We start from the raw sequence: 26,886 nt of genomic DNA, 5'->3' as shown, positions 1-26,886 counted from the left end.
AGTAATCCAGAACTTGTAGGTGGATGATGGTTTTTATTTCTTCTTCAGATATTGTGTACCCCATAAGTGTTGATGATCGACAGCATGGGCATTCATGTTGCTTAGCAGTACAAAAATGTGATCAGTGCTGCCCCAAGAAGCTTAGAGTCTGAGTTAAACATAACACGGCGAGAGATGATAGATAAATAAAAGGGAGCTGAGCTCTGGAAAGGCAAGAGTTACAGCACTGAAAGACCATGAGATGCTTATTTTAACACACTCTTCCTCTTGGTTTCTCTTCTAAAATCGAATGTAATACAATGAAGACCGGTGTCCAGAATGAAGGTCTTCGGCTATAAGTCATGGTATGCAAGTTGCCATTCACTCACAAGCAGGATTGTACAGGATTTCTGTAGAATAACACAGATGCTTTTGGAAATTGTGCTGTGTTGCAAATTCCTACCACCTGAATGACTGCTACACTTGGCAGCAGACAGCACTGTGTGTTCAGGGGGTTCTAAATTAAGAGCCCCCGCTCTTTTATATACTGACTGGTGATGGGGCATATGAGTATGGAGAGAATCTAATCAGATTGTGTCCAGAGGATACATTTATTTATTAAATCCAGTTTCCTCCCAACACTGTGGGCAATTTGGATCCTCATTTTACAGATGGAGAAACCAGAGGCAGTGGAAATAAAGCAAAGCTCTACTCTGAAAAGTGCCTTCATAAACTTTGCACCATCTTACTAAGGAGATCTGTTCCCTGTGTGTATTCAGTCATAGTTGGCTGACCTTCCTTTTCTTCTTAGGGGAAAAAGGAATTTTTACTGCATTTCTTTTAGTCTGGCAGAGCCAACCTATCTAAGAGAGGGCAAGCTGGAGTCTGTTCCTTCTTGTAGCTCATCAGAAGAGTTTCCTGTGATTTAAATCTGTTACATCTGAATCCAGTAGTGACAGATGTCGCTGAGGGCAGAATCTCTCAGCATTAACTTAACATGCAAAGAACCCACGTTAACTCTCGGACCCCCATAGTGTGTTCGGTGGGACAGCAGCTAGAAAGAGCAGCTTTTTACCAGTAAACTGAGGTCACTTTACTCTGGAAATCATTGAGAAGCACTTCACATGGAACCTCTGCAGAGCCACACCTCAGAATAGTATGACAGGAGGTCAGGAGCATCACTCTGAAGTTCCCAGCTCCAGTCCTGTGCTTGGCTCTCCAGACACACCTCCCTCAGAACGTTTACTGCAGCACTGACTCAATGAGCTCAAGTCCTATGGAATATATGGGAGTGAGCCGGGTAATATATTATAAATAACCAGCCATATATTCGGGTGAGGGTGCGTATTCATGTGTGTGTGTTTGTGTCTATGTATATGCACAAACACACAATAATATAATAATAGCCAAGCATAGATATGCAAAAAGTTAGTAAAGTCTCATTATTATTTTATTTCAGCTCATTCAGACAAATAAACTGAAGCATTATCCCAGTATCCATGGAGACTTCAGCAACGATTTCAAACAGCCATGTGTTGTGTTCACTGGACATCCCTCCCTCAGGTTTGGGGATGTGGTGCACTTTATGGAACTGTGGGGAAAATCTAGCCTTAACACTGTTATATTTACAGGTAAGTCATAAGTTCTTGTTGGACCAGATTCCCAGGGCCTCCCTCGTTCCCCGGTTTGATGACTTCAGTAGGAGCTTGTTCAAGTGAGGCTCTCAGGACTGACATCAGTGACAAATAATTTATACTGCATTTCATTCCCGTTAGCCCTGCATAGCCAGTCCTTGCCTTTTGTAAGCAAGATCTTTGTATGTACTGCAGTAAAATGCCTTCAAGAGATCAGTTCTTGGATGAAGAGCAGTTGGCTCAAGCTGAACCCTGCCAAGACAGAAGCAATGCTGATTGAAAAAGGGAAATGCTTTGATGAGCTGGCCAAGACTTTGTCTTCAACTTCCATCAAAAGCATACAGCCCTTATTCATCAAAGTGGTACAAAACCTCAGGGTCCTCTCAGACTTCTTGCTACTCTGGGCTGACCAGGTAGACTCAGTTTCCAAAATGCCTCCCTTTACCTCCAGCTTGCTAGGAAACCTCATTCCTACCTTGTGGCCGGGGACCTAGCCACAGTGATCTATGAGTTGTCACCTCCAGTCTGGATTACTTTAGCTAACTGTATCTGAAGCTGAATGTGAAGATGATACACAGGTTCCAGCTTGTCCAGAACGGGGCAGCCTACTGTCGCCCTGGCTCAGGCACTGAGAGCAAACCTGTGCTCAAGTCCTTCCACATTCCCACAGTCAGCTTCTGATGCTAGTTTAAGGCCTTGGTCCTAATTTTCAAAGCAATTAATGGATCAAGCCCCAGCTGTGGCAAAGGCTGATTGTGATCTATGAACTACCGAGACAGGTGCATTCCTCTATGACAATGCAGATCCCAAAGCCCAGGACAAAGCACATGAGAGCTGGGAAGGAAACATCCTCTGAGGAGAACAATCTTCCAGAGGTGATTAGAGTTTGACCATCGTTAAGAAATGTTGCAAAGCCTTCCTCTGTGAGAGAGCCTTTCCACCAACCCTGCCCCAAGCAGAGTTCTTTCCCTGTATTGGTAAAAGTTCTAGAGACTCTGTTTTTTTCTGTGGAAGGTGCCCTGATACTATGGTGATGGGTGGCAATATCAAACACGTAGATAAAAGGGTAAGGTCTTGGGACAAGATCAAAATAGGGAGAGGAGATGGGAGGCTCTGTAGATGGTCACGTACATCCCGGTTGAAAAGGCAGGACATAGTCCCCATATTAAACAGACACTACATTTTGTCACTAATGAAAGCCAGCAGAGGCCTATTTGGAAGCAAAGCATGAGCCCTCCTGAGTGACTGGCTGTGGGTTTTTGTACCATATTCAGTGTTATCTGGGTAGTCACTCCATCATTAACTGCTTTAGCCCTGATTCCAATAGCTGACAATGCTGCCATATAGGAGCATACCACTTTGGAAATACCGTACCTCACGCCTATTCCAGACTTCTTCATTTAGGGCCAAGTTCTGATGTCCTTACGTTGATTAGTACCTTACTCCACAGTTAGTCCCATGGAAATTAATGGAACTACTCATGCAGTCAGGTATTACCCAACATGAGCAAGGGTATCGGAATCTGGCCCTTAGTGAGAAGGTGTTTCATTCTGAGCCTTCCTGCGAGGAGAAGCAGTTGTCCCGTCAGATACTAAAATGGAGTCATTCTGACATCTGCAAAAATAGAGTAGGTTCTCTTATTTATATAGCTGCTTCACAATGCTATTAGGAGACCCTAAAGCTGGTGGCCAAAGCTTGGCCCTGACCCAGCCTACCTGAGGCCTCCTGAGATATGCAGCATTGCGTCTGCTATGGTTTCTTGTAGTGAGTTGAGTTCAGTCAGGGTGTCATTGACAGCCCTGCGAAGAACAGCCTATTCTCAAAACACGGGTAGGGCAGTGATGGAGCAAGCTTTTCCACATCCTTCCACCAGTGTTCCCTCCAGTGAGATTGGGGCACAACCCAGCATTGTGCCTCACTGCCAGATTCCCTCCCATTGTTCTCCACAGGTGCAAGTAATGGTGGAAGAAGTAATCCACAAGAGTTGGGGGTGTGTTTGTTTGGGTTTTTACCACCATGTCTCCTAACTCTGTTCTGAACCGGTGTCAGGGCTGTACTTACACTTCTGCAATTGTTACCCGGGTGGAAAACTATGGATCCGAATTTTACTAGCGCAGACAAGACCTAGGAGTGTGATGGAAGTTTGGGGAAAGTTTCTGGCTCTCTTTAAGTACATGCCCAACAAGAATGCCAGTTAGTACCAGCCATTGTGGGTTTAGTGAGGAAGCACCGATCCCCTAGAAACTAGTTTGAGGTCACTACCAAAAATCACATATAAGCTGCAGAACAGCCATCTGATGGCAACAGCTTTCAGCCACTACTACCTGTGCTAGAATGCACTGGTAGCATGGGGGTAAAAAAGGTGAATATCCTATTACGAGCTGCCCTGAGTTATCCAGTTCTCTACAGATCCACTAGGGTTATGGTGGAATATGTGGTGAATAGTTCCTTATTCTTCCATGAGTCTAATACTGACACCCAGCCTAAACTAAAAGGAGTAATTATGAGGAAAATGGTGAAAATGTATTTCCTGAAGGTGATACTGATGCAAAATCATCTTCAAATATGAAGTGTTTGTGTTGGATTTTTGTCAGGCTGAGAAACCAGGCCACTCAGGTGGGTTTGTGATACTGAAAAATGGTAAATTGTGCTCTCTTTTTTTTTTTTTTTTTTAGGATCTGATTAAAACTAAGAGATGCTGTTTTTGTCTTGATTAAATTTGTTATAGAAAAAGCAGGCAATAATGCTTTCAGATGAAATGGTGCTGCTCTGCTGCTTGATTGAGCTAAGACTAATTGTGGGCATAATTTTCATCAAATTAACTGAAAATAACTGGGGGAGAAAAAAGAGAAATCCATAAGTGAATTAACATTGCCAAATGACAGCCCGTCTAGACTAGGGTGTGGTGATAGGGAGAGGAATTTTGGCAATATTCTTGAGACATCAAATATCTTCTGCATTTTTTTCCCTCTCTTCCAGAGCCTGACTTTTCGTATTTGGATGCACTAGCTCCTTATCAACCTCTGGCTATGAAATGCGTTTACTGCCCCATTGACACAAGACTGAATTTTATTCAGGTGTCCAAGTTACTCAAAGAAGTCCAGGTAATGAAATCTCTCTTGCCTTCCCTTTATGTTTATAAACCTACACCCACCCACCCAATGGATACTTTCACTGTGGATGATCTTTATATCAAAGAAATGACTCTTTGTGTTTTCTGGTTTTGCCAAGTCTCTATAAGAGAGCACACAGCATATGCCTCCTCTTCTAACAGCCTGCACTGAAATGTGTACAAAATGGCCACCAATCTCCAGACAGTGGACTTTAAACATTTAACGGCTCACTATGCAAAGTAACAGTAGGTATGTAGCATAAAACATCACACATTTCCAAGATTGAGCCTCTTAGCAGTTTATAAACACAATCATTTTTCCTGTTGAATCTTTCCTGCTTGTTTAAATGTGCCCTGGATGTGTGTGCTAAGTATTTATGTCCCAAAAGTACAAGGTGTGCTGAGATACCTCAGCTTCATTAACTTCAGTTAACTCCACCATCCCCTGGTCCCTCAGACCTATAATCACAGCTTCCTCTTTGATACGGACACTGTACTTTCTGGGCCTGCACATCCAGGTCATATCCAAATCCTGCTGCTTCCTTTTTTATCTCCGGCCAGACTGCCAGAGCTCTTGTTCAGACTGACATCTCCCACCTTGGCTACCACAGTCTCCTCTTCAGTCTTCCCGGCATTCACCTCACCCCACCCCTTTCTATTCAAAATATTGCTGCTAAAATTTTCTTCCTGGTTCATTCCTTCAATCATGTTACCCCCACCCCTCCTCCTGTTGGGTTCTTCTATTGGCTCCCTCTTCAGCACATCCAACACGCACGATAGTGTGAAGAGCTGTGAAAGAACAACATCGCAATGTGAAGAGATGATTGGCTATCTTCCCCTTCACTCCATGAATGATGGCAGATTCCACTGTTCGCTTCTTCCACCAGCACCTTCTTCCATGTTGCCCTTCTGTGTGGCATGTCCTCCTCCTCTGATCAGTTCTCACAGACACTGCCTTGTCCATCAGACTCACGCCTCTACCATGACCCCTGTAGTAAACAGCCTATTAGTGATCTGTTAATATATCTAGTTTTAAAAAAATCTATGAAGCCTCCAAATTGTCTGTTTGGCTAATATATGCAACCATATATTCCTCCTACTGTCACCCTTATCTTCCCACTCTCCACTCCCTTGTATTCTACAGCCACCTGTGGCATTTTGTCCCTATTTCAAGTAAAAGGTTTTTGGGACTGTCTTCAGTTTTGTTTGTACAGCACCTGGCATAACTATTGACATTTATTTGTATTCAAATGCTGCCTTAGGACACCAGTCAGGGTCCACTGTGCTAGGCACTATATAAACACATAACAACTGTCCCAGCCCTGAACTGCTGACTCCAATCCTGATTAAGGGCGTCTAGGTGCTACTGGAACACAACTAAGGTATATTACTAATGTACAACCACGTTACAAACCTTATAATTGCAGTGTCAGTACTTGCATTATATACACCTTCTAGGGCCCTGCACATTGACAGTTGGACGTCTATCTTCACCACCATCTTCTCTCCTCTTCTAGCCTCTCCATGTGGTTTGTCCAGAGCAGTACACCCAGCCTCCACCCACCCAGTCCCATCGCACAGACCTGATGATAGACTGCCAGCCGCCGGCAATGTCCTACCGCAGAGCAGAGGTGCTGAGTCTCCCGTTCAAGCGGCGCTATGAGAAGATTGAAATCATGCCAGAAGTGAGTGACTAAAGGAAAACAGCATGGTGGCCCCTTGCTGTCTAACACCACATTGGTCCTGATGCTCCGTGTTTGTAGTTTCTTCAAACAGAAAGGTGTTACACATGAGACTTATATTGCATATGAAGGTGCAAAGCACTTCCCACTAAGCAGAATGCCAGAATGAGAGGTACTCATGAGAGGGTGTTCACAGTGTGAATAACTTAAGGTTGACGGAATCACTGTGGGAAAACTAAAAATGTTAATTATCCTTTGCAAGGACGTCACACTTCAAAGCACATCATACGTATGTTAATCCTCTGTGGACCCCGGTGAGGTTGCCAAATACAATCCACATTTAAAAGATGGGTAAACTGAGGCACTGAGAAACTAAATGATTTGCCCAAGGTCTCACGGTGAGTCCGAGAGAAAGCTGAGAATTGAAAGTCAGGACTCCTGGCTTCTGTCTCCTGCACCACTTGCTAGAAAAACCCTCTCCTTCTCTTGTGAAATCATGTTAAGGCACGCTAGCAAATGGCTTATTTAGTGTTAACAAATGATGATTCAGTAAACGGTCTTAGAGTCCAATAAGTTAATTGGTTGCTTATAACCATATAACATATGCTCATAGACTTTTTAAGGCCAGAAGGGATCATCACGATCATCTAGTCTGACCTCCTGCACATCGCAGGCCACAGAACCTCACCCACTCACTCCTGTAATAGGCCCATATCCTCTGGCAGAGTTACTGAAATCCTCAAATCATGATTTAAAGCCTTCAAGTTACAGAGAATCCACCATTTACTCTAGTTCAAACCGGCAGCTGACTTGTGCTCACCACTCTAGAGGAAGGCGACCACCCATCCCCACCCCCAGGTCTCTGTGAATCTGACCTGGGTGAAAATTACTGGCTGACCCCAAATATGGCAATCAGTTAGACCCTGAGCACGTGGGAAAGACCCAGCAGCCAGAAAGAATTCTCTGTAGAGCCCTCCCAATCCAGTGACCCATCTCCCCTGTTGAGGATATTTGCTAATAGCAGTCACAGATGGGCCATATGTCATCATAAGGCAGTCTTATCAGACCATTCCCTCCATAAACTTATCAAGCTGAGTCTTGAAACAAGGTAGGTTCCCCCCGCCATTACTACCCTGGGGAGGCTGTTTTAGAACTTCACTCTTCTGATGGTTAGAAACCTTTGTCTAATTTCAAGCCTACGTTTACCGAGGGCCAGTTTGTTCTTATACCAGTGCTGATAAGGCCTCAGTTAGAGCACTGTGTCCCGTTCTGGGCACCATGCTTTGGGAAAGATTGGACAAATTGGAGAAAGTCCAGAGGACAGCAACAGAAATGATTAAAGGTCTAGAAAACATGACCCACTAGGAAAGATTGAAAAAATTGGGTTTTTTTAGTGTGGAGAAGAGAAGAGAAGACTGAGGGGGGACATAAGTCTTCAAGTATGTCAAAGTTTGTTATAAGGAGGAGGATGATAAATTATCCTCCTTATCCATAAAAAGAAAAGGAGTACTTGTGACACCTTATAGACTAACCAATTTATTTGAACATAAGCTTTCGTGAGCTACAGCTCACTTCACTGGATGGAGTTGTATGCTCAAATAAATTGGTTAGTCTCTATAAGGTGCCACAAGTACTCCTTTTCTTTTTGCGGATACAGACTAACACAGCTGCTACTCTGAAACCCTCCTTATCCAGTGAGGATAGGACAAGAAGTAACAAGCTTAAATAGCAGCAAGATAGATTTAAGTTCGACATTAAGAACAACTTACTAACTGTCAGGGTAGTAAAGCACTGGAACAGACTACCTAAGGAGGTTGTGGAATCTCTTTCATGGAGGTTTTTAAGAACAGGTTAGACAAACACTTTGTCAGATATGGTCTAAATAATATTAGTCCTGTCTCAGTGTGGGGGATTGGAATAGATGACCTATCGAGGTCTCTTCCAGTCCTACATTTCTGTGAGTCTCCATTCCTCTGATCATCCTAGAAGCCCTTCTCTGGAACTGTTGCATTTAAATTTATCTTTCGTAAACAGGGGAGACCAGAATTGCGCACACAGTATTCCAGATGAATACTACTTATGCCTGTCACATTGATTAATAATGTATTAATCCTATAAACTATGCACAAACGTACTCTTAATATTAAGTGACCTGTATTCTAAGAGACATGATGTTAAAATAGTCTGACAATACAGTCAGCACAGATGTGTCCTTGGATCAGAGGTGAGGCTGTTGACAAGCAGGGTATATAACCCCATGGAAATGAATTAAAAAAGAAAAGGTCTGTTTCTCATTGGAGGAAAAACAATACCGTTAGCGTTAACAGAGGATGCAGAATTACATGAGGAATGGTACCTGAGTAACAAACCGCGATAAGCCAAGTTCTACAACTGCCACATCATCTGTGTCCAATTTGTGCCTGAATTCAGTTTTGTGAGTACGCAACCGCCTGTGAGATTATCCCTGGAGTCGAGGATGGGTTTTTAATTGAAAAATGTACTCTCAGATGCAACTTCACTGTGGCATGTGTATTTGTTGGAGCCATTTGCATATTTATTGGATCCTGTTAAAGCCAGGGCTAGTAAAATGTGACGTATGTTCAGGGCTGTGACCAAAACAAATCTTGTGTTAGCAGAGTGATAGTCACCCCCTACGCAGAGAGCCGGGTCAAGACCTAGGGAGCATTTAAATTCTGCTGTCCAGTCCTGAGGCTTCTCTTCAAGCCTGTTGTAGTAGTTCCTATTCCTTGGCCTGGCTCTGCTCAGGGGGCAATATCACCTGTCTCTGAAAACAGCGAGGCTAACAGCAGAGTAAATTTGCAAAAAATGTTATTCAGACGTTCTTGTGTTTTAAATACATTCATTTCAGAAAGAGGAAGGATGGCCCACTGGTTAGAGCACTAGCCTGGTACTTGGGAGACCAGCATTCAAGTCTCTTCTCTACCACAGACTTCCTGGGTCAACTTGGGCAAGTCACTTAGTCTCTCTGTGCCTCAGTTCCCCCTCTGTACAATGTGGGTAATAGCACTGCACTCCCTAACAGGAATGTTGGGAAGATGAATACACTAAAGCTCAAATAGTATGCTGATGGGGGACGAGATGACTGTGAGAGAGAGAGAGAGAAAGAGATGCCAGCTGTGTTTGTGTTCCTCAAATATGCTGGCCCACAGGTTTATTGGCAAGAATATTTGCAGAAACCGCCATCTTTCTCTTCCAGCAAATACCACTAACTATAAAACTTCTATTCACACCAGAAACCTGATTCAAAGCTATTTGTCCATTCAGGGTATGGACACGTCCTGTGTGACCAATTGGAACACCGTGAGGTTTAAAACATGGTTGCCAAGTGCTTGAAGCCATCTACTCGGGAGCAGCGCTGAGGCTGAAATGGGTTCATGTGAAACATCTGTCGTAGTTTTGAAGCACGCCTGGCTTCTGGGAAGCGTGATCCTTTGCAGAATATTTGTAAACAGAAAAGAGGCCAATGGAATGGATAAACTGGTGTTTATGAATAGTTCACCCAGCCTGGGGTCCAAATAGGAACCCAGAAGATAGTTCTGGAAAGGACCTCCCAGAGTGTCTAGTCTGTTTGTGTGGTGCCAGAGCTATGCAATATTTCTCACGCTGACCTCCCTGAGAAGGAGCCAGCCTCTTCAGGGAGACTCTCCAGCCAGCCCAGGGGAAAATAGTGAGGACAGGAAGAAGGGGAGTTATAATGATTGAGCTAGTCCACACAAAGTACCAACAAAACTCACCCCCTTTTTGGCAGCCTCAGCAGAGCCCAAGAAACTGAATGGACCATGGAGACTGAATTCTCAACATATCCCTAGAGCTGGTCCCTCCAGGTCAGGTCGGAAGTACACTGCTGGGGGTGGGATGTGAGGAAACTTGCTCTGTTGACCGTTAACCAGTGGAGAGAGGGCTTCAGTCTCCAGAGGAAGGATAGCCTAGGGCTAAGGTGCTAGGTGGAAGTTGGGAGATCTGGCCTCTCTACCTCCCTCTGCCACAGCTTGGGGCTTTCTTTGCAGTTTTTGTCCTGCTTTAACCATATTGGTTTAGAAACTAGTATAGTTTGAGGTACAACTCCTAGCCTGGGTGCAGTGGTACCAGAGTAAAAGTGCTTTTACTGGTATACCTGAGGGAAGGAGTGGGGTGAGAGGGAGAGATTTAACTATATTGCATAAAATCACACCCCTGGATACCGCAGTGGTGAACTCCACAGAAAACCCTACTAATAAAGGACTGTCAATAGGGCCTCCTTCACCAGCACTGAAATGTTGAGAGAAAATATCATAGAAACGATTTTGTTTGTTCTCTAAATGAACGTAATGCTGGTGAAAGGTGCTGAATTGGCAGTGCTAAAGACTGAATCCTCTGGCCACCCACACAACAAGTGCATCTGCTGAAGGGGTTAACTTTATCCCCCTGCACTGCCAACGTAGCTCCAGGAGGACCCAGCATAACCACATGGAAATGAAATTCTGTCTTCCTGGTCCATTCAGTCTTTGACCGTTGAGTCTCGCAATAAGGATGGATGCCAGTTGGCACTAATCACAACTCAGTCAGACTGTGCAAAGCCTGACATCTCTTGTAATCTTTCCTTCTCCGTATTCTCAGCTATGCCCTCTAGTACAAGTGATCTTCAAGGATCATTATAGACTTCAAAGACCTGGGAGGAGGGGAAATTACCTGCTATGACATGTATTTGTTTCACCCCTGCTCCTCCCCCTGCTTCCCTTAACATCGCAGAGAACTGCCCCCACTCCACCTTTCAGATTTTGTCATAGCCCCCTGCCTTTATGATCCTGTAGAAAAGACCAGTGTGTTGCTCCTTTGTTGTGCAGAGGAGTCATTAGTGAGTTGGTTTGGAAAGGTCTTCCCCTTGCACGGATGAATCATCTATTTCAGCCGGGGTTTATGCCAACTTCTCAGCCATGTGGAAAATTTCATTGTCAGAAGGTGCCTGCAACATCCCCATCTGCAGGGAGGGCCATGCGGGGCCAAAATCACACCAGCAGTGGTCCTGTAGGGTGGAAAATCTCAAGTGATGGTGTAAGTGGCAACACCACCTGCTTGGCTTGTGGTGAGTACCACCACCCATGTTGTGTGGAGACTGGACTGACGCAGGAAGGGGTATTTTACAGCCCCCTGCATCAACATTGTGAACCTGGCCTGTTATCTCTCAAAACGCAACTTAAACCAAAGAACAAACACTAAAACCTGCTCCGGAAAACACCAGTGTGCAAATGTCTGCCAGCCCTTTCCCTTTCTCTCTAGTACATTAACTTCCATAGACTTTCAAACTGTACAAAGAGGTGTGTCCAAATTTGTCTCCTGATTCCTTAACTCTCTTGTTAAAAGTAAAAAACCCATGAGTGATTATGGTCCCAGTAGCAACAGAATGGCTTCAGTGATGTGTGTGATGAATCATAGAATATCAGGGTTGGAAGGGACCTCAGGAGGTCATCTAGTCCAACCCACTGCTCAAAGCAGGACCAATCCCCAATTTTTGCCCCAGATCCCTAAATGGCCCCCTCAAGGATTGAACTCTCAACCCTGGGTTTAGCAGGCCAGTGCTCAAACCACTGACCTATCCCTCCCCTGATGAAAGGAGGCTTTCTGTTAAAACCATTTTCCTCCACATCCCGACCCAAAAAAGTCTTAGCTAACCACTCTAGGGTCAGATTCTGGTCTGTTACACAGGTGTGAATCCATGGCAATCAGTGGCGTTACTGTGTATTGAGATCACCTTAACAGAGAGGAAAATCTTGCCCAGTCAGACTTTTAGACATTAATGAGATTTACACTTAGTACAGCCTTTGTTCAACGGGTTTTTAACTCTCCAGTGGCACAAGGCTAGGGCTGGCTCTCCAGAGTATTATGGAAGCATTTTCACTTTGTTTAATTAATCTGTTCCTTTGAGCATCTGCATGTCACTTTAAAAAGGCAGCTTACTGGAAATTGGTAAGGCATTGTCTGTTCGTAGGAGAATGGGAGGGCGGGGTGGAGGAGGGGAAATGGAAAACATCTTCTGGAGCAAACAGATAAATTTGAACAGTAGCCTCTGAGCAAACAGTGTGACTCCAGTTTAATTACAATTTGAACAATGATGCCTATCACAAGACTCCAGCAGGAGGCTGTCTAATTGAATGAGGGCTGTTTTGTTTTTAAAATATTCTTCTTTTGTAAAGCTCATTGGGGTAAGGACCAGTGCTATTTGGATGTGTGTATGCACCTTCTAGCACAATGGGACCCTGGTCTTGGTTGGGGGCCTCTAGCAGTGCCCCAGCCCTAAATGAACTCCCCTTCCTGGGCACTTACCAGGCTGCTGTGCGGGCCCACCGCACTGGACCTATTTGCTCTTAAGTGACCCTTGGTCCCAAGCTGTACTCTTTCTTGGTTCCCTTTTTCTTCAGAAAGAAAGAGGGGGATCAATAAGGTACAGCCTGTCTCAGACCTTGTTCCATTGAATCTTATCCCTTCTGGGTAAACCTTCCTGTGTGCTCTCTTGTTTAGACCAGCCTGTTCCACTTGCAGAAGATGGGATAAAAGGGGAAGATACTGGATTGAAATTCACCACTCAGCAGCTGGGTCTAAGGTCTGGTCTACACTGGGGGGTGGGGGTGTCAATCTAAGTTATGCAACTTCAGCTATGTGAATAACATAGGTGAAGTCAATGTACTTAGATTTACTCACCACGGTGTCTTCACTGCTTGCGAGTACAGAGTCGATGGGAGAGCGCTCGGCGGTCGATTTATCGTGTCTAGATTAGACGCGATAAATCAACCCCCGCTGGATCGATCACTGCCCGTTGATCCAGCGGGTAATGTAGACAAGCCCTAACAAATCTTTCTTTGAGGGAAAACACTAGCAAGTAATGATCAGTTTCTCACAAGTGGGAAGCTCCTCAGGACACTCTCGCTGCAGTCCCTTCCAGCACTGGACAATAGACAGCTTCAGCTGATAACTTTTTGTTATCTCTCTTTATATATATGCATTAGTCTTTCATTTCTGTTAACTCTCCTCTCCAGTCAGTCCAGGTTTTCTGTTCATCCAAACCAGTTTCTTCTAGCTTTGTGGTTACTTTAATCATGTTTGTAGGGAAGACAAAAGTTAATCTGTGATGTCTTACACATGTGACTATGCTGTGCTGTAAAACTGTTTAAATCACGGGAGGCTTCTGTCAGGCCTAAATAAACCTTCACTATCAACAGAAGTGAAGTTGCCTATAAATTTAGGTATACCCAATTAGGGAGGATGCTAACTTTATATGGATGCAACTTCTAGGTTAAAAAGCTGAGTGAAGCATGTTTTGTGCATGGACTGGCCCTGGGGAGTATCTTGGCCTTGTGCTTATCTGAACTGAGGAGCTACAATTCTGGCACTTGCTGGGTGGGTGGGGAAGTGGAAATGATTGGCCAGTAACTAGCCTAAAAATTTACGACAAAAAGCTCATTTTATCCTCAATCATTGTGCAGCCCCTCGTTGGATTCAGTGGAATTCTGTCTGCGAACTAAAGGTAGTGCATGGCCTGAACTGAAGTCCAATGACCATTTTACATGAGAAAGGATAAGGTAAAGATTTAGGATTTGACCCTAAGCCTGCATGTACCTTTATCTTCCATGCCAACAACTGTAGTTTGGCCATCAGCAATGTTTGATGTGCCAGATCTTGTTCAGTTGTGGAAAATAGAATCCCAAGCGAGAGATTCGGCAGCAGTGTTTGCTAAGAAGTTCCTTATGCTGCAAGAACTTATGCTGCCATCTATGTGTAAAAATCACAGTAGTGACACTTCCAAAAACAAATCTCTCTGCAATTCTCCTAGTTCACGGGGCTGCACTCTGGCACGACACTGGCAATTTTACTCTTTTATGGATTGATTCTTTTTGGTAAAAATTCAAATGGAAACAGACCAAAACACAAAAGTAAAGAGCGTAAAACTAAACCAGATAAAAACTGCAGCAAGCCACCCTCAAACCTGCCACCTCCCAATCTAAAGGTTGATGACATTAATCCCCAGTGCTATACTAGTATTGATTCTTCCCAGGCCTCCGGCAGTATGAACATGGAAGGAAATCAAAACACCACCAATGTTTTCATGTTAGTAACACCACCCAAGTGCTAATCTGTGTGTAGGGGGCTGATCAGTATAATGCTAGTGCTCAGTGTTTGTGTTTGTGTTTTTCCATGGCTTCCACAATGCTAGCCCATGCCGCTAGGGTTGAACTAATGACTTTGAAGTAGAACTTTCCTCCTCGCTGCATCGCTGGGTGTGACGTAATAACCTTCTGTTTGGGTCCCTAAGCTTAAGAATCGGCCAACTCTTGATCAATGGAAGATGAGGCAGTATCGTAGAGAGAGTAAAAATGAATGCCTGCTGCAGAGCAATGTTGACTGTTAATGGCTCAAGTGTTGCAATTTACTGTACACGTGGATAATACTCACTAGAGGGGAATAGCAGAGTGCTTCAGTGACAGAAGAGGCACTCTCAGAACTTTCATACAAGGTAGCTCCTTTCACTTAAGAATCTCTTCCTTTACAGTAGTTGTCACTTTTCATTGTGTTCTTTATTAGAGCCAGTTCTGTATTGATTCCACAGTGCAAAGGGGCAAGGAGAGAAAGTGCCTTCGATCCCTTCAAAGTGCAATGCATTACACTGCTGCAAGCATTGCTATTTTTAGCTCTGAGGCCAAATCTGAAGCTGTGACTGGGAATGTACTGCTTTTCTTTTACATTTTCCTACTGAGGCCTATATGAGTGTCTGTTATTTTCCAGTAGAAAACATCAACCCATCCCTTTTTAGGCCGGTGTTCTCAAATTTCTTCAGAGGATGGGCCACATCTTAATAGTGACACTGGGTAAGATTTTCAGAAATGTTTAACGTTGGCCTAAATGCTTCCATTGTGAAGCCAGTGGTAAAACTCCCGTTGCTTCACTGGGAGTGGGGTCAGGCCAATGCTGAGTGCTTTTAGAAATCCCATGCATCGCTTCTGTTCAAAATTGTATGGATCATGGCCTCTACCACTTGCAATCACGTCACGTCCTTGCAGCAATTGCTTCCATAGGAAAGTATATAGTACCCACCTCCTTGCACTGTGGGAAGGTAGCATGGTATAATGGTTTAAGACAGTCAACCTGCTCTTATTCCAAACTCTGCCAGGGACTTGCTGTGTGATCTCTAGCAAGGCATTGAACCCCTCTGGGCCTGGAATGGAAATAATCCCCATCTCTGTGAAATGCATGGATATCCTCGTCCAGTTTTTCATGCATGTGAAAAACAGTGTGTGGCAGCTGCTAGACCGCTTGTGTTCCCTTGCTCTCAGTGTACCGGAGATGCTTGGCTATAGAGGCCAGAAGTTCTGAAGAGCTCTGTTCCCAGTTAGGCATGGAAATGAGTGGCTGGAGTTTCAAGGGAGCTCAGCTCCCTGGATGCTAAGTCCTTCTCAAAATCTGGCCCCAGGCGTGGGTGCCGAGCAGAGGACTAGGCTCAGATGAGAGAAATCTAGTGGAGGCTGACGTGCTATTGCGTGGGATATGGGGGTTACTACTATGGGAAAACTGTGAAGCACATCCCTGCCCCTTCCAGTGAATGGTTGTGCTTACCTTTTTGTTACCTCTCTTGGGACCACCTGGAGTCCCAACAGCGTCTGAATCATCTTGGGCTGGCTAGGAGTTGGCAGCCTTTTCCATCCGGTACAGGCGCTCCCATCCATGCCTTTGGTACCTCCACATTGCATAACTGCAGTGCCCTCTGCTGCGCTACTCTTGAAAACTAAGGGGAAAAGTCAGTGGATGCAGCATATAAATACTCGTTCACGTAGTGCTGTTCCTGGCAGGGAGCCTAGAACACCTGTGCTCCAAGGACAGCATTGGCTTCCAGTTCGCTGGTGCAGGTCAAGGTGTTTCGTTCTGACCTCTCTGTGCGTTTATGGCTTGGGTCTGGCGTACCTCTTTTTCTCTGCCTGGGTGCTTGTGCTCACGAGTCCTGGATTTGTATGTTTAGAGGCTGCTGGCCAATCCCCCAGCTCAGGAATTCATTTCCCAACCACCTTGGTCGGGCAAGTCCTGAGTCTGCCTGCCCACTCTGCAAGGCCTGTCAGTTTGCTCAGACTTCCCCTGCAGAGATGTGCTCGGGGGGGAAGGGGGGAGTTGTAGATGGCATGGGGACATCTCTTTATACAGCGACAGTAAGTTTTAGATGAATATCAATATGTAGGTGCTTTATAAAGTTGCACCTGGGACGAGAGATATGTTCATCATATTTAAAAAATTAATATTTACCATGAACGAAAAAGTTTAACAGTCTAAAGTGACTAAAGAGAAAGGCCAGTGGGAGGCCAGAGTGGGTGACTGAAATTTGCCCCTCATGTCACTTCCTAGTTGCCCACCTTCTGCAAACCTCTGCATCCACAGTGCTGACCATGGAGCATTTATTGCCACATTCTCCCTCCAAACACTAGTGGGCCATGCGTATTTTAAAGGGTTGCCATTGACTGAAACTCGGACCCAAATCTAGGTGTTGAGTGAAAAAAGCAACAGAGGCACCTGCATGCGCTTTAACAAGCAGGTTCCAAATAAATTCAGCTTCCCCGCCATACTCTGCAACCCAGACACTAAGACCCTGAACGTGAACTGGATTTTATTTTTTTTTTTTTTAAGAAAAGGAGGACTTGTGGCACCTTAGAGACTAACCAATTTATTTGAGCATGAGCTTTCTAAAGCTTTTCTTTTTGCAAATACAGACTAACACGGCTGTTACTCTGAAAACTTTTTTTTTTTTAGTGTCCGAGATGTAAATAAACAGCATGAACAATGGAAAATTAAACTTTGAGTGCGGCTAATCAAAGGTGTCAGTAACGTAGCTAAAATTAGGTGTCTCTTTAACGGTCCATTTCATAAAAGTTGCCCCTGAATCCCGAAAGCCCACTTCTGAGAGCGATACAAAAGTCAATAGCACTGAGACACAGAAGGGGAGAGAGACAAGGAGGGGGAATGCCAGGTAGGAGGAGTGCTCTGTCACTGCACCCTGGTCTGTGTTTGCAGTTCATTAGTTCGTGTTAAAAACATCAGGCTGCCAATTTAAATCACAGCTGGCTTGGTGGGAATTTAGAGATTATCACTTCCTAAACAAAATCCTTTGTTTCAGCTTGCAGATTCACTGGTGCCCTTGGAGATTAAACCTGGCATTTCCTTAGCAACCGTTTCTGCTGTGCTGCATACTAAAGACAACAAGCATGTGCTTCAGGTATGGTTTGATGGGGATTGGAGGAAACTCCATACACAGGGCAGCCCTGGCATCTGGGTCCCAGCTCTTCCCATGTGGCAACCCCTTCAACTGGCACCTGTGCCCACACTGCAGCAGATGTAGTCAGAGGCTCTCTCCTAGTGCGCATGAGCGGGGTGGGCTCCTGGATGAATTAGATGCGGAACTGAAAGTGGGCTGCTTCTAAATCTCCGTGCTTCTTTCATTGGCTGTGCGCCTAGCTGAGATAAAAGGAGGAGAGGGATCGTTCATAAGGAAAGGCCACAAATCACATTAGTGTCTGTCCCTAGTACAAGTACTGGGATCGGTATCATTCAGTCTTTCACAGTGGTCGGTCATGGAGTAGAAGGTAGATGGCCTTAAAACACTGCGGGGGGAACCCCCGTCCCCTAAGCGAATGAAATGCTCTGTTCTCCTAGGGGCAGATCATGCACCACAGCACTGGGGTTAGACTGTGAACTGAGGTTCTCCAATAGTCAGCTGGGGAGAGAATCTTTCCCCACTTAGGCTTACAGAAGCAGTTTCTGCAGCACTGGTTTGTAGAGGGAGGCAATGTCTAAACCAATGAAAGCCGGGCCCTAGCTCTTCGCAGAGATCTTTGCCCTCCTGAGCGCCTCCTGCTCATAAAAGAGCTGGGGTTTGTGGGCCACTCCTCGCCATCCCTGTCCCCCCCCACCTAAGAAAAGATCAGCAGTTCAGGAGCTACACTGTTCCTGGTAAAGAGGCAGTGGCATTTGGGCTGCTCTGCTCCCTTCCTCCCCTCCAGAGAAGGACCCGGAAGCTTCCCAGCATGACGCAGCACACTTACCTGGGCAAACTTTCTAACTGCTCCAGAGAATGCTTTTCCAGGGCCGGCCCATGCAAAATCCCTCCCTGTAGGTTGGCTTTTGTGATGCCAGTGAGAAGCGAGTTGACATCGTTAACACACACAACCCCCACACAATCGTTAACACACACAACTAGTTCCTCACTCAGGATTTGCCAGTGCAGCCTGACTTGTGTGTGTGTCTTCTGGGTTCGTAAGGGTGGGGACGGCCTCATTTGGTCTTGCACAGCACTGAGAATGTTATAGGCGCTAAGTCAATAATAATGGCATAAACCGCGAGGCCTGAATGTGCAAGAGCAGGTGCTCAGCACGTTCTGCACATTGGGCTCCTTTAAGGCGTCTCAAGACGGGCACCCAAAAACTGCTCATTGCTTTTGAAGATCCTGGCCTACCGGTGATGGCGGGCAGTGGACTCCAGGGTCAGTTTCCCTGTCTTCCCTTCAGAGCTAGAACACCCCCTTCTCAGCAGTGAGGGTAAAATAGTCTGCCACTCCCCACCACCTCTTACATTCATGCACCCAAGGTTACTAATGCTGTAAAAAGCTTTTCAGCTGGTCTGTTACTGTGCATTCTTGCCTTTAGCCCCCCCCAAAACCCGCACAACCCCCAGCCAGCAAGAAGAGAAAGCGGGTGAGTGACGACGCGCCAGAATGCAAACCTTTAAAGCCGCTGCTGAGTGGCTCCATTCCCATGGACCAGTTTGTACAGACACTGGAGAAGGTAATAACATGTTTCCTGTAGCATGGGAGGTTCAAATGGACTTTCCCAGAGCCCAGAAAGCCAGTAAAGAGCAGGAAAGGGGATTATCTACGGTGGTCCAAAGGGGTATAAAAAGACTGAACAGGATGAAGTGAAGAGATAATAGATACTGTGAATATGGGGGTGGGGGTTCTGCTGTCTGATGTATCTTCCCAAGGAAAGTGATAGAAGACCCTTTTTAGCCGTCATTTTAAAACCATGTTGGACAAATTACTGCAGGATGCCACTGTGAGGAGCCATCTGGCTTTCATGGGGAGACTAGATGGCCTGTCGGGTGTCGTTTTGCTCTTCTCTCACTGTACAAATACATTTGCCCCCCACCAAAATTTAAAACTTTTCTGAACTCTGGCTTTGTGCTCTGGACACCTCAGTAATGGTGTTTAGCCATGGGAGTTTGGCGGAGCGTCACTTAGCTCCAGAAGGGATCCCCGCTAACACAGTGCTTTTTAAACTGACAGCCTTAATTAATGCAGGAAGCCTCATAGCAAATTAACCTTCCTTCCTCTCTCTCCATTGCAATGTGTGTTATATATCATTCACTGGTTTCTGAGGTGTGGAAAGGGAAAAAAACTATCAAATGAAAGAGCCAGGTATTTAGCTGGTGGAGGAGTGGAGAGGTTGCTTATGGTGAGAATAGCACAGAGCTGAACTGGTAGGGAAGGGAGCAATGTCTAGGGGTTAGAACAGAGTACTAGAAGTCAGAGTTTAATTCCTGCACCTGCCACTGAACTGGTGTGTGATCCTAAGCAAGTCAATTCGGCCAAAAGTTTCAAAAGGGCAGATTAACTTCGGGTGCCTCTGGTTTTTCTTGAGGATGTCTTGCGATACCTAGGGGGCCTGATTCCCTCCCTTCCCCCAGCTGGAGGTGCTGAGCTCCCACAACTGCTTTTGAAGTCAAGGAAGTGGCATGTCCTTGGTGTCTTTGAAGATCAAGCCCTAGCTGTCTAAAGTTGGCACCCAAAATGAGTGGCCATTTCTGCACATTTTGGCTTTAACCTCCCTGTACCACAGTTTCCCCATCTATACAATGGGGATAATACTTAGACTATGTCTACACTGAACTTTCATCGGTAAAACTCTTGTCAGTCCTGGGTGTGAAAAAATCTCCCCGACCGACGAAAGTTTTCCTGACAAAAAGCGCCGATGTGGACAGTGCTTTGTCGGTGGGAGACGCTCTCCGGCTGACAAAGCTACCGCCCCTTCTTGGAGGTGGTTTTGTTTTGTTGGCGGGAAGCGGCACAGCTGTGCTGCTGTAAGGTGCACAGGGTAGACCTAGCCTCAGTGTTTATCCTAGGAATTTCAGCAGGCTTATAACTAAGAAGGATGAAGGATGAATTCAAACTGGAACAGGTACAGAGAAGAGCTACTAGGATGATCCGAGGAATGGAAGACTTGTCTTATGAAAGGAGACTCAGGGAGCTTGGCTTGTTTAGCCTAACTAAAAGAAGATTGAGGGGAGATATGATTGCTCTCTATAAATATATCAGAGGGATAAATACCAGAGAGGGAGAGGAATTATTTAAACTCAGTACCAATGTGGACACAAGAACAAATGGATATAAACTGGCCACTAGGAAATTTAGATTAGAAATTAGACGAAGGTTTCTAACCATCAGAGGAGTGAAGTTTTGGAATAGCCTTCCGAGGGAAGTAGTGGGGGCAAAAGATCTATCTTGCTTTAAGATTAAACTCGATAAGTTTATGGAGGAGATGGTATGATGGGATAACATGGTTTTGGTAATTAAATATTCATGGTAAATAGGCCCAATGGCCTGTGATGGGTTTTTAGATGGGGTAAGATCCAAGTTACCGGGAAAGAATTTTCTGTAGTATCTGGCTGATGAATCTTGCCCATATGCTCAGGGTTTAGCTGATCGCCATATTTGGGGTCGGGAAGGAATTTTCCTCCAGGGCAGATTGGAAGGCCCTGGAGGTTTTTCGCCTTCCTCTGTAGCATGGGGCACGGGTCACTTGCTGGAGGATTCTCTGCTCCTTGAGGTCTTCAAACTACAATTTGAGGACTTCAATAGCACAGATATAGGTGTGAGGTCTTTTTTAGGAGTGGTGGGTGAAATTCTGTGGCCTGCATTGTGCAGGAGGTCAGACTAGATGATCATAATGGTCCCTTCTGGCCTAAATATCTATGAATCTATGAATCTATGAACTAATGCTTACAGAGCAGTTTGCTACTTACGGAAGCTTTCAATCCCACATCATCTTGGTGTTCCAGAATTTGAGTGCAGAGCTGTGTCTTTATGGCCCTTAACACCCCCTCCCTCCCCCCAATATTTCACTGCAACTGCGTTCTAAATGTGAGCACTCTTTCTCCCCAATCCCCATCTGCAGCATGGTTTCAGTGACGTGAAGGTAGAGGACACAGCAAAGGGACACATTGTGCTCTTGCAAGAGGCAGAAACCCTCATTCAGATAGAAGAGGATTCGACACATATCATCTGTGACAATGACGAAACGCTCCGGGTCAAGCTGCGGGACCTGGTCCTCAAATTCCTTCAGAAATTCTAGCAGTTCCCCAACAGAGATCCTGCCAGCCTCTCCTGAATGAGGAAAACAAAGCAGGCCTGTGAGACGACAAAACTCCAGAGCAAATGTAACCGCTTCCCCTGGGGGAGACACAGAGAGCACCTCTCTCATTCATAAAGAGCCAGAAAACTTCTCCCACATGAGGGAAAGGGGGGAGTATTTTATATATAATTAATTTTAACCAACTTTTTACAACCTTTCAAACCCATTCCCTTGCTGTAAATTTGGGTTTAGAGCCCCTCGGTAAGAATTGCAAAATAAAACATATACTGTATGTTTTCATCCAGGTGAAAATGCTATCTAGAAACAAACAGCTGTCCCGGATTGCTATTAATACCATGGACCCTGATCGTCTGCCTGAAAATGTTCATTGCAGAAGTCTGTCCAGCTCATTACTGGATGGGCGGGAGGGGAAGGGTCTAGGTTATTTACTTTTTACCATATGTGCCCTCTATTTCCTTTTGCTCTGATTGGCCAGTTAAACCAGTCAGTTTTATTTTCTGATCCTTTCTGCATTTGCGCAATGCTGCAGTCACGTTTTCATTCCCCACACTGGGGTGGGGCGGTGGGATATTTATCATCACTTGAGGCCAAAAAATTTTTTAAAAAGATGGGTGTCTAAAACTAGTTTCTTGGGTTTGAAGTTAGGCACTTATTTAAGTACCCTGATTTCCCATCCGCCCTTGAAAGGTCAGTGCTCCTAGCAGCTCATGTTGAAGTCGTTGGTAGTTCAGAGAAACTGAGCTCCTTTGACCATCAAGGTACTTATTTGGGTGCCTAAATATGGACTTAACAGCATAACTTTAGAGGGAGACTTTCACAGGAAGAAAAAGAAGTTAGGACTCCGCTCCCGTTGTGCTTAACTCTTGTTTGATCCTTTTCAAAACCTCCCCTGTCAGCCTTCATTTTCAGAAATCTTGGCCTGAAATTTTAATAATCACTTGACCGATTCCATTCATATCCAGGTTTATGAAACTTTTCCCTCCTGCATGTGGGGGTCTAAACTCAATGAATACGGCCACGTTAGAAAGCAGCCAATTGATCGCATTTCACACCATTGTTTCCGAATGGGATTTTTGTATTTACTTGGAGTTGAAAAAACCGTAGTAAGAACGCTAAAAGCAGGGGCAGATTCTGTGGTTTGTCAAAGCACGTGCTTGCCCAGACCATATTTTGTGCAGGTATGCATGCGTGTGTACGTACGTACACTTGGAAAATACATTTGCTTTGTGGCCTGTAGGAGATGAAAACAGTATAAAAGCAGCTCCACAATAAAAAGTATTTATTTATGCTTGTGCAGCTTCCATACTGCATTTTCTACACTTTAGATTTGTGTTTGATGGGCTGGAGAGGCTCCTGCAGCTACACCTTGGCTGGGTGCGTGTCATGGCATGTGACAAATAGTGTTATTAAGGTGATAAAAACTGGTTTCAGTAACATTAATCCTAATAAGAGTTTACAACATTTGCAGTAGTTCTGCTTTTTTATCGTCCCTCTAAAATGGAATAAAAGAATTGGACATATTTCACCTTGTAATTAAATCTCCAAAAAGATTATTCTTAACACACAAAGGCTGTGTGATAAACTCAGCGCAGTCAGGGAGAAAAGGGAGGGAGCGAGTGTGGGGAATACATGAGTCCTTGAAAATGTCTCTCATCTGGGTAACTAAACCATCTCCAGCGCTGAGCCCGAGTTCCACAGTGTTATGTTTGAGACTCTTAATTTGCATTGATAATAGCAGGAGAATTTACCTGAGGCTTTAAGGAGCTGGATTCTCGAAGCTGAAGCTTTGCATTTGTGCTTGCTGAGTCAGCCTGGCTGGAGTGTCCCCAAACCAACTGCCAGCCGGCAGACAGGCCAGCTAGCCAGATATTAGTTTCCCCTTGTCACTGCCTATACTGTGAGTGATTTAGTATCATGAAATTAAAATCAAGGTCCTGCTGTGTAATCCCTAAAGGCAACGCCTGGGAGTTCAGGAGCAACAGCAGAGTGCAGTAATTAGCAATACGGGGATGTTAAGTTGGGTCCTGCTGTCACCATGACTAAGTGCAAGCAGTGAAGGAAATGGGTTTGCTGGGTGACGTAGATCTTAAAAATCCTGCTCAGTGTTGTGCTGGTGTCTACTGGAGAAGTGGAAGTAAATTCACTGTCTAGAATGTACATTGCGTGCTGTGAAATTGTTCAGTGTGTCTTTTACTTACAGCTGTGTCATGCTTTGCTCCTGAACTGGATTCTAACCCCCATTTTAGGAGCCAGTATGGTAGGTAGCCTGCTGGTGGGGAGGGGAGGAGGGTCTATTCCTGATGCTTTCACACACTTGCCAAGTGATCTGAATGCTGATTAGCAGAGTCTGGGTACTTGCAGCTCCCACTGATGTCGGTTAGAGCTCTGGGTGCTCAGTTACTTGGCCTTTTCTTGTGCATCCATTTCACCACCTGCAACTTGGGGATCACGATACCCAGCTTTTGGTAAAGCGCTTTGAGGACTTTGGATTCAAGGTGTGGTTGGTTCAAGGTGTTATCCTTCTCCTGTTGTATAAGGAGGGGAAGGGAAGTCTTGTTTGCTGAAACACAAGACTGGGTTCTGGCTCATCTTGCAGATTGGGGGAAAATAGTTCCCTAATCAAGTCATCTGCTTGGGGAAATTGTATGGCCTTTGTTATGCAAAACATCAGCCTCCAGCCCCATGGACGCTTCTGGCCTTAAAGTCTACAATGCTGGGGGCAGTTCCAGCCTCTGTTCCAGTGTGGGCGATGTTCTCCCTGCAAGGCCCCAGGGATCCTTTTCCCCCCTACCTCCTCCCCCACGCTGCCTCCTTGCTTAAGGTGTGAGAACTCCATAATATGTCTCCAAACAGAAGAACCTGCTATTAAACTTAACCAGGAATTGGCAAAAAGAAAAGGAGTACTTGTGGCACCTTAGAGATTAACAAATTTATTTGGGCAGAAGCTTTCATGGGATATAACCCTCTTCATCAGATGCATGGAGTGGAAAATACAGTAGGCAGATATAACTATACAGCATGTGAAGAGATGGGAGTTGCCTTACCAAGTGTGAGGTCTGTACTAACGAGGCCAATTCAATTAGGGTGGATGTGGCCCATTCTCAACAGTTGACAAGAAGGGATGAATATCAACAGAAGAGAAAATTACTCCTGAATAAAGACTGGGAGTGGCTGGGTCACTACAAAAAATAATTTTTTTGGCGTAACCTAGGGCAGTTGTGGAATCTCAATCATGGGAGATTTTAAGAGCAGGTTAGACAAACACCTGTCAGGAATGATTTGATAATATTTAGTCGTGCCATGAGTGCAGGGGACTGGACTAGATGTCCTCTCAGGGTCCCTTCCAGTCCTATGATTCTATGAGCTGGTTTCAGCGCAACTTTATTTCAAGTCACCACAGGGGGCAGTTCCTCTCTGCCAACCAGTAGGCATGGTAGTGGCACCTCTAAGGTCCCAAGTGATGCTGGGGAGCAACCATACTTCCTCCTACTCCCATCCAGGGGGGATATCTGAATATTGTCCCAGGGTCTGTTAACACCCAAGGAGTTCTTATGATGCCCTTGGATGAAATCCATTCCCAATACAACAGCAGTAGAAATATCGGTCACCACACTAGAAGTCCATTTAGCCCCAAGTTCAGTGGGAGCTGGATTTCTCCTGTGGCTGATCATTACTAGTCACTAATTGAACTCCTGCAGTACAAATGTTCTTCCCCTTTAGCACAGGATGTTCATCATGGATCAGAATTATTTCAGTTCCTGAGTCCAACAGCATTGTGGTTTTCCAGATATCAATGTCTTAACACACACATAGTAACAGGTATCTGGGCAGATCTCCATATGGGCTGTTCCATTAGTTGCTACTTTCTAGTTTTCCTGATGTAGCTTCCCTCGGCTTGGGCAATTCCATCTCCAATGGCCTTTGCCTCTGCATTGCCTGCAAGTTTGGTCTGGCCTGGGCCCCACCTGGGAAACACATTCTCTGATCTGACCCACAGGACACCTGTGAATCACTGTACCTGGGCCATCTCCAGTTTTTTAACCTCTTCCCTAGCAATCATTTCTTGAAGTGCTGCATCTCGTATAAAGGGGTCACCCTGGAGCTGGGAATTAGCAGCGGATACGTTTAAGGACACCATTTCTGCTTCCAAGTGGGAAACTCTACGTATGACGTGGCCCACAGGTTTATCCAGTGTGTTATCTTCCTTCACCAGCAAGTTATGAAGTTCCATTGTCAAACCATTTATAAACTGACTTGTCAGACAGGATTCCCTCATGGCTTGCCACTGGGCATAGTCCCCTCTCGCTCTTGTTACTTGCAGATGTGCTGCAGCAGGTTCTGCTTCATGCAAGCCATCTCTCGGCCTGGGTGGCGCAGGGAAAGCCCTATCAAAAAATCTCAGTGCGCACAAAAAACTAGACTATGCTCCAGCCTGAGGCCTCCTGCCCTGCCATTCTTTCCAGTAGTTCAAAAAGGCCAAGGCCCCCCTCCCCACGCCCATAGCGCTCCTATCAGTGATTGCGTAGCTGGCCGTAAGAGCCAGGATCCACACTTTAAAGCTGTTGGTAAACAAGGTAAGTGTCCAAAGACACTTCTAGATACTGTGCTGCTTTCTCATCAACCCACTTGTTCATAGAGAGCAACAGCTCAAAGTCCGTCAAGTACACCGGCTCCTGTCTCATCTGTGCGACCAGCAGTGGGGCCAATTCAGATATTTCTTTGCGGGGGAGGCAAATGCTGGTGCCCCCCCGACCCTGTCCTGAAGGGACCCCATTCCAGTCCCTACTAGTTCCCCACCTCTTCCCACTCAGGGATGCCAGGTCTCCCTCAGCTGGGGAGTCTCCCCTCACTCTTACCACACAGAGCAGGAGTTGGTACTGCCAGAAATTGAGTTCTTGGCAGACTCCCCTGCACTCTGCCATACAAGAACAGATTCCCCATGTGCCAAATTGCAGCAGCATCTGGCCCAGCTGCCCCTCCAGCTGGATGGAAGGACAGCGGAGCCAAATTTGAGGGGTTCAGACCCTGTGCACAAGGTCTGTACGGAGGGGCTGCTAGGTCAAATGCCAGTAGCATTGTGACCACAC

General features: G+C 45.4%; 1 protein-coding gene across 3 annotated transcripts in view; it reads left to right on the top strand.

Annotated features, from left to right (window-relative positions):
- Positions 1–23,090, top strand: part of INTS9 (integrator complex subunit 9) — a 79,233-nt gene extending 56,143 nt beyond the window's left edge. For all 3 annotated transcript variants that reach the window (XM_073335636.1, XM_073335635.1, XM_073335634.1), the window contains 6 exons: positions 1,439–1,610; positions 4,593–4,717; positions 6,243–6,410; positions 17,554–17,652; positions 19,079–19,216; positions 21,602–23,090. In XM_073335636.1, coding sequence (XP_073191737.1) covers positions 1,439–1,610; positions 4,593–4,717; positions 6,243–6,410; positions 17,554–17,652; positions 19,079–19,216; positions 21,602–21,778 — 879 coding nt within the window. In that variant the 3' untranslated portion in view covers positions 21,779–23,090. The remainder of the gene's footprint in view (positions 1–1,438; positions 1,611–4,592; positions 4,718–6,242; positions 6,411–17,553; positions 17,653–19,078; positions 19,217–21,601) is intronic.
- The last annotated feature ends 3,796 nt before the right edge of the window (positions 23,091–26,886 follow it).

The sequence above is a fragment of the Lepidochelys kempii genome, chromosome 3 (assembly GCF_965140265.1).
Source record: "Lepidochelys kempii isolate rLepKem1 chromosome 3, rLepKem1.hap2, whole genome shotgun sequence".
NCBI classification, from domain to species: Eukaryota; Metazoa; Chordata; order Testudines; family Cheloniidae; genus Lepidochelys; species Lepidochelys kempii.
The sequence above is the reverse complement of the archived record's forward strand: the minus strand, read 5'-3'. Positions and strand labels throughout refer to the sequence as shown.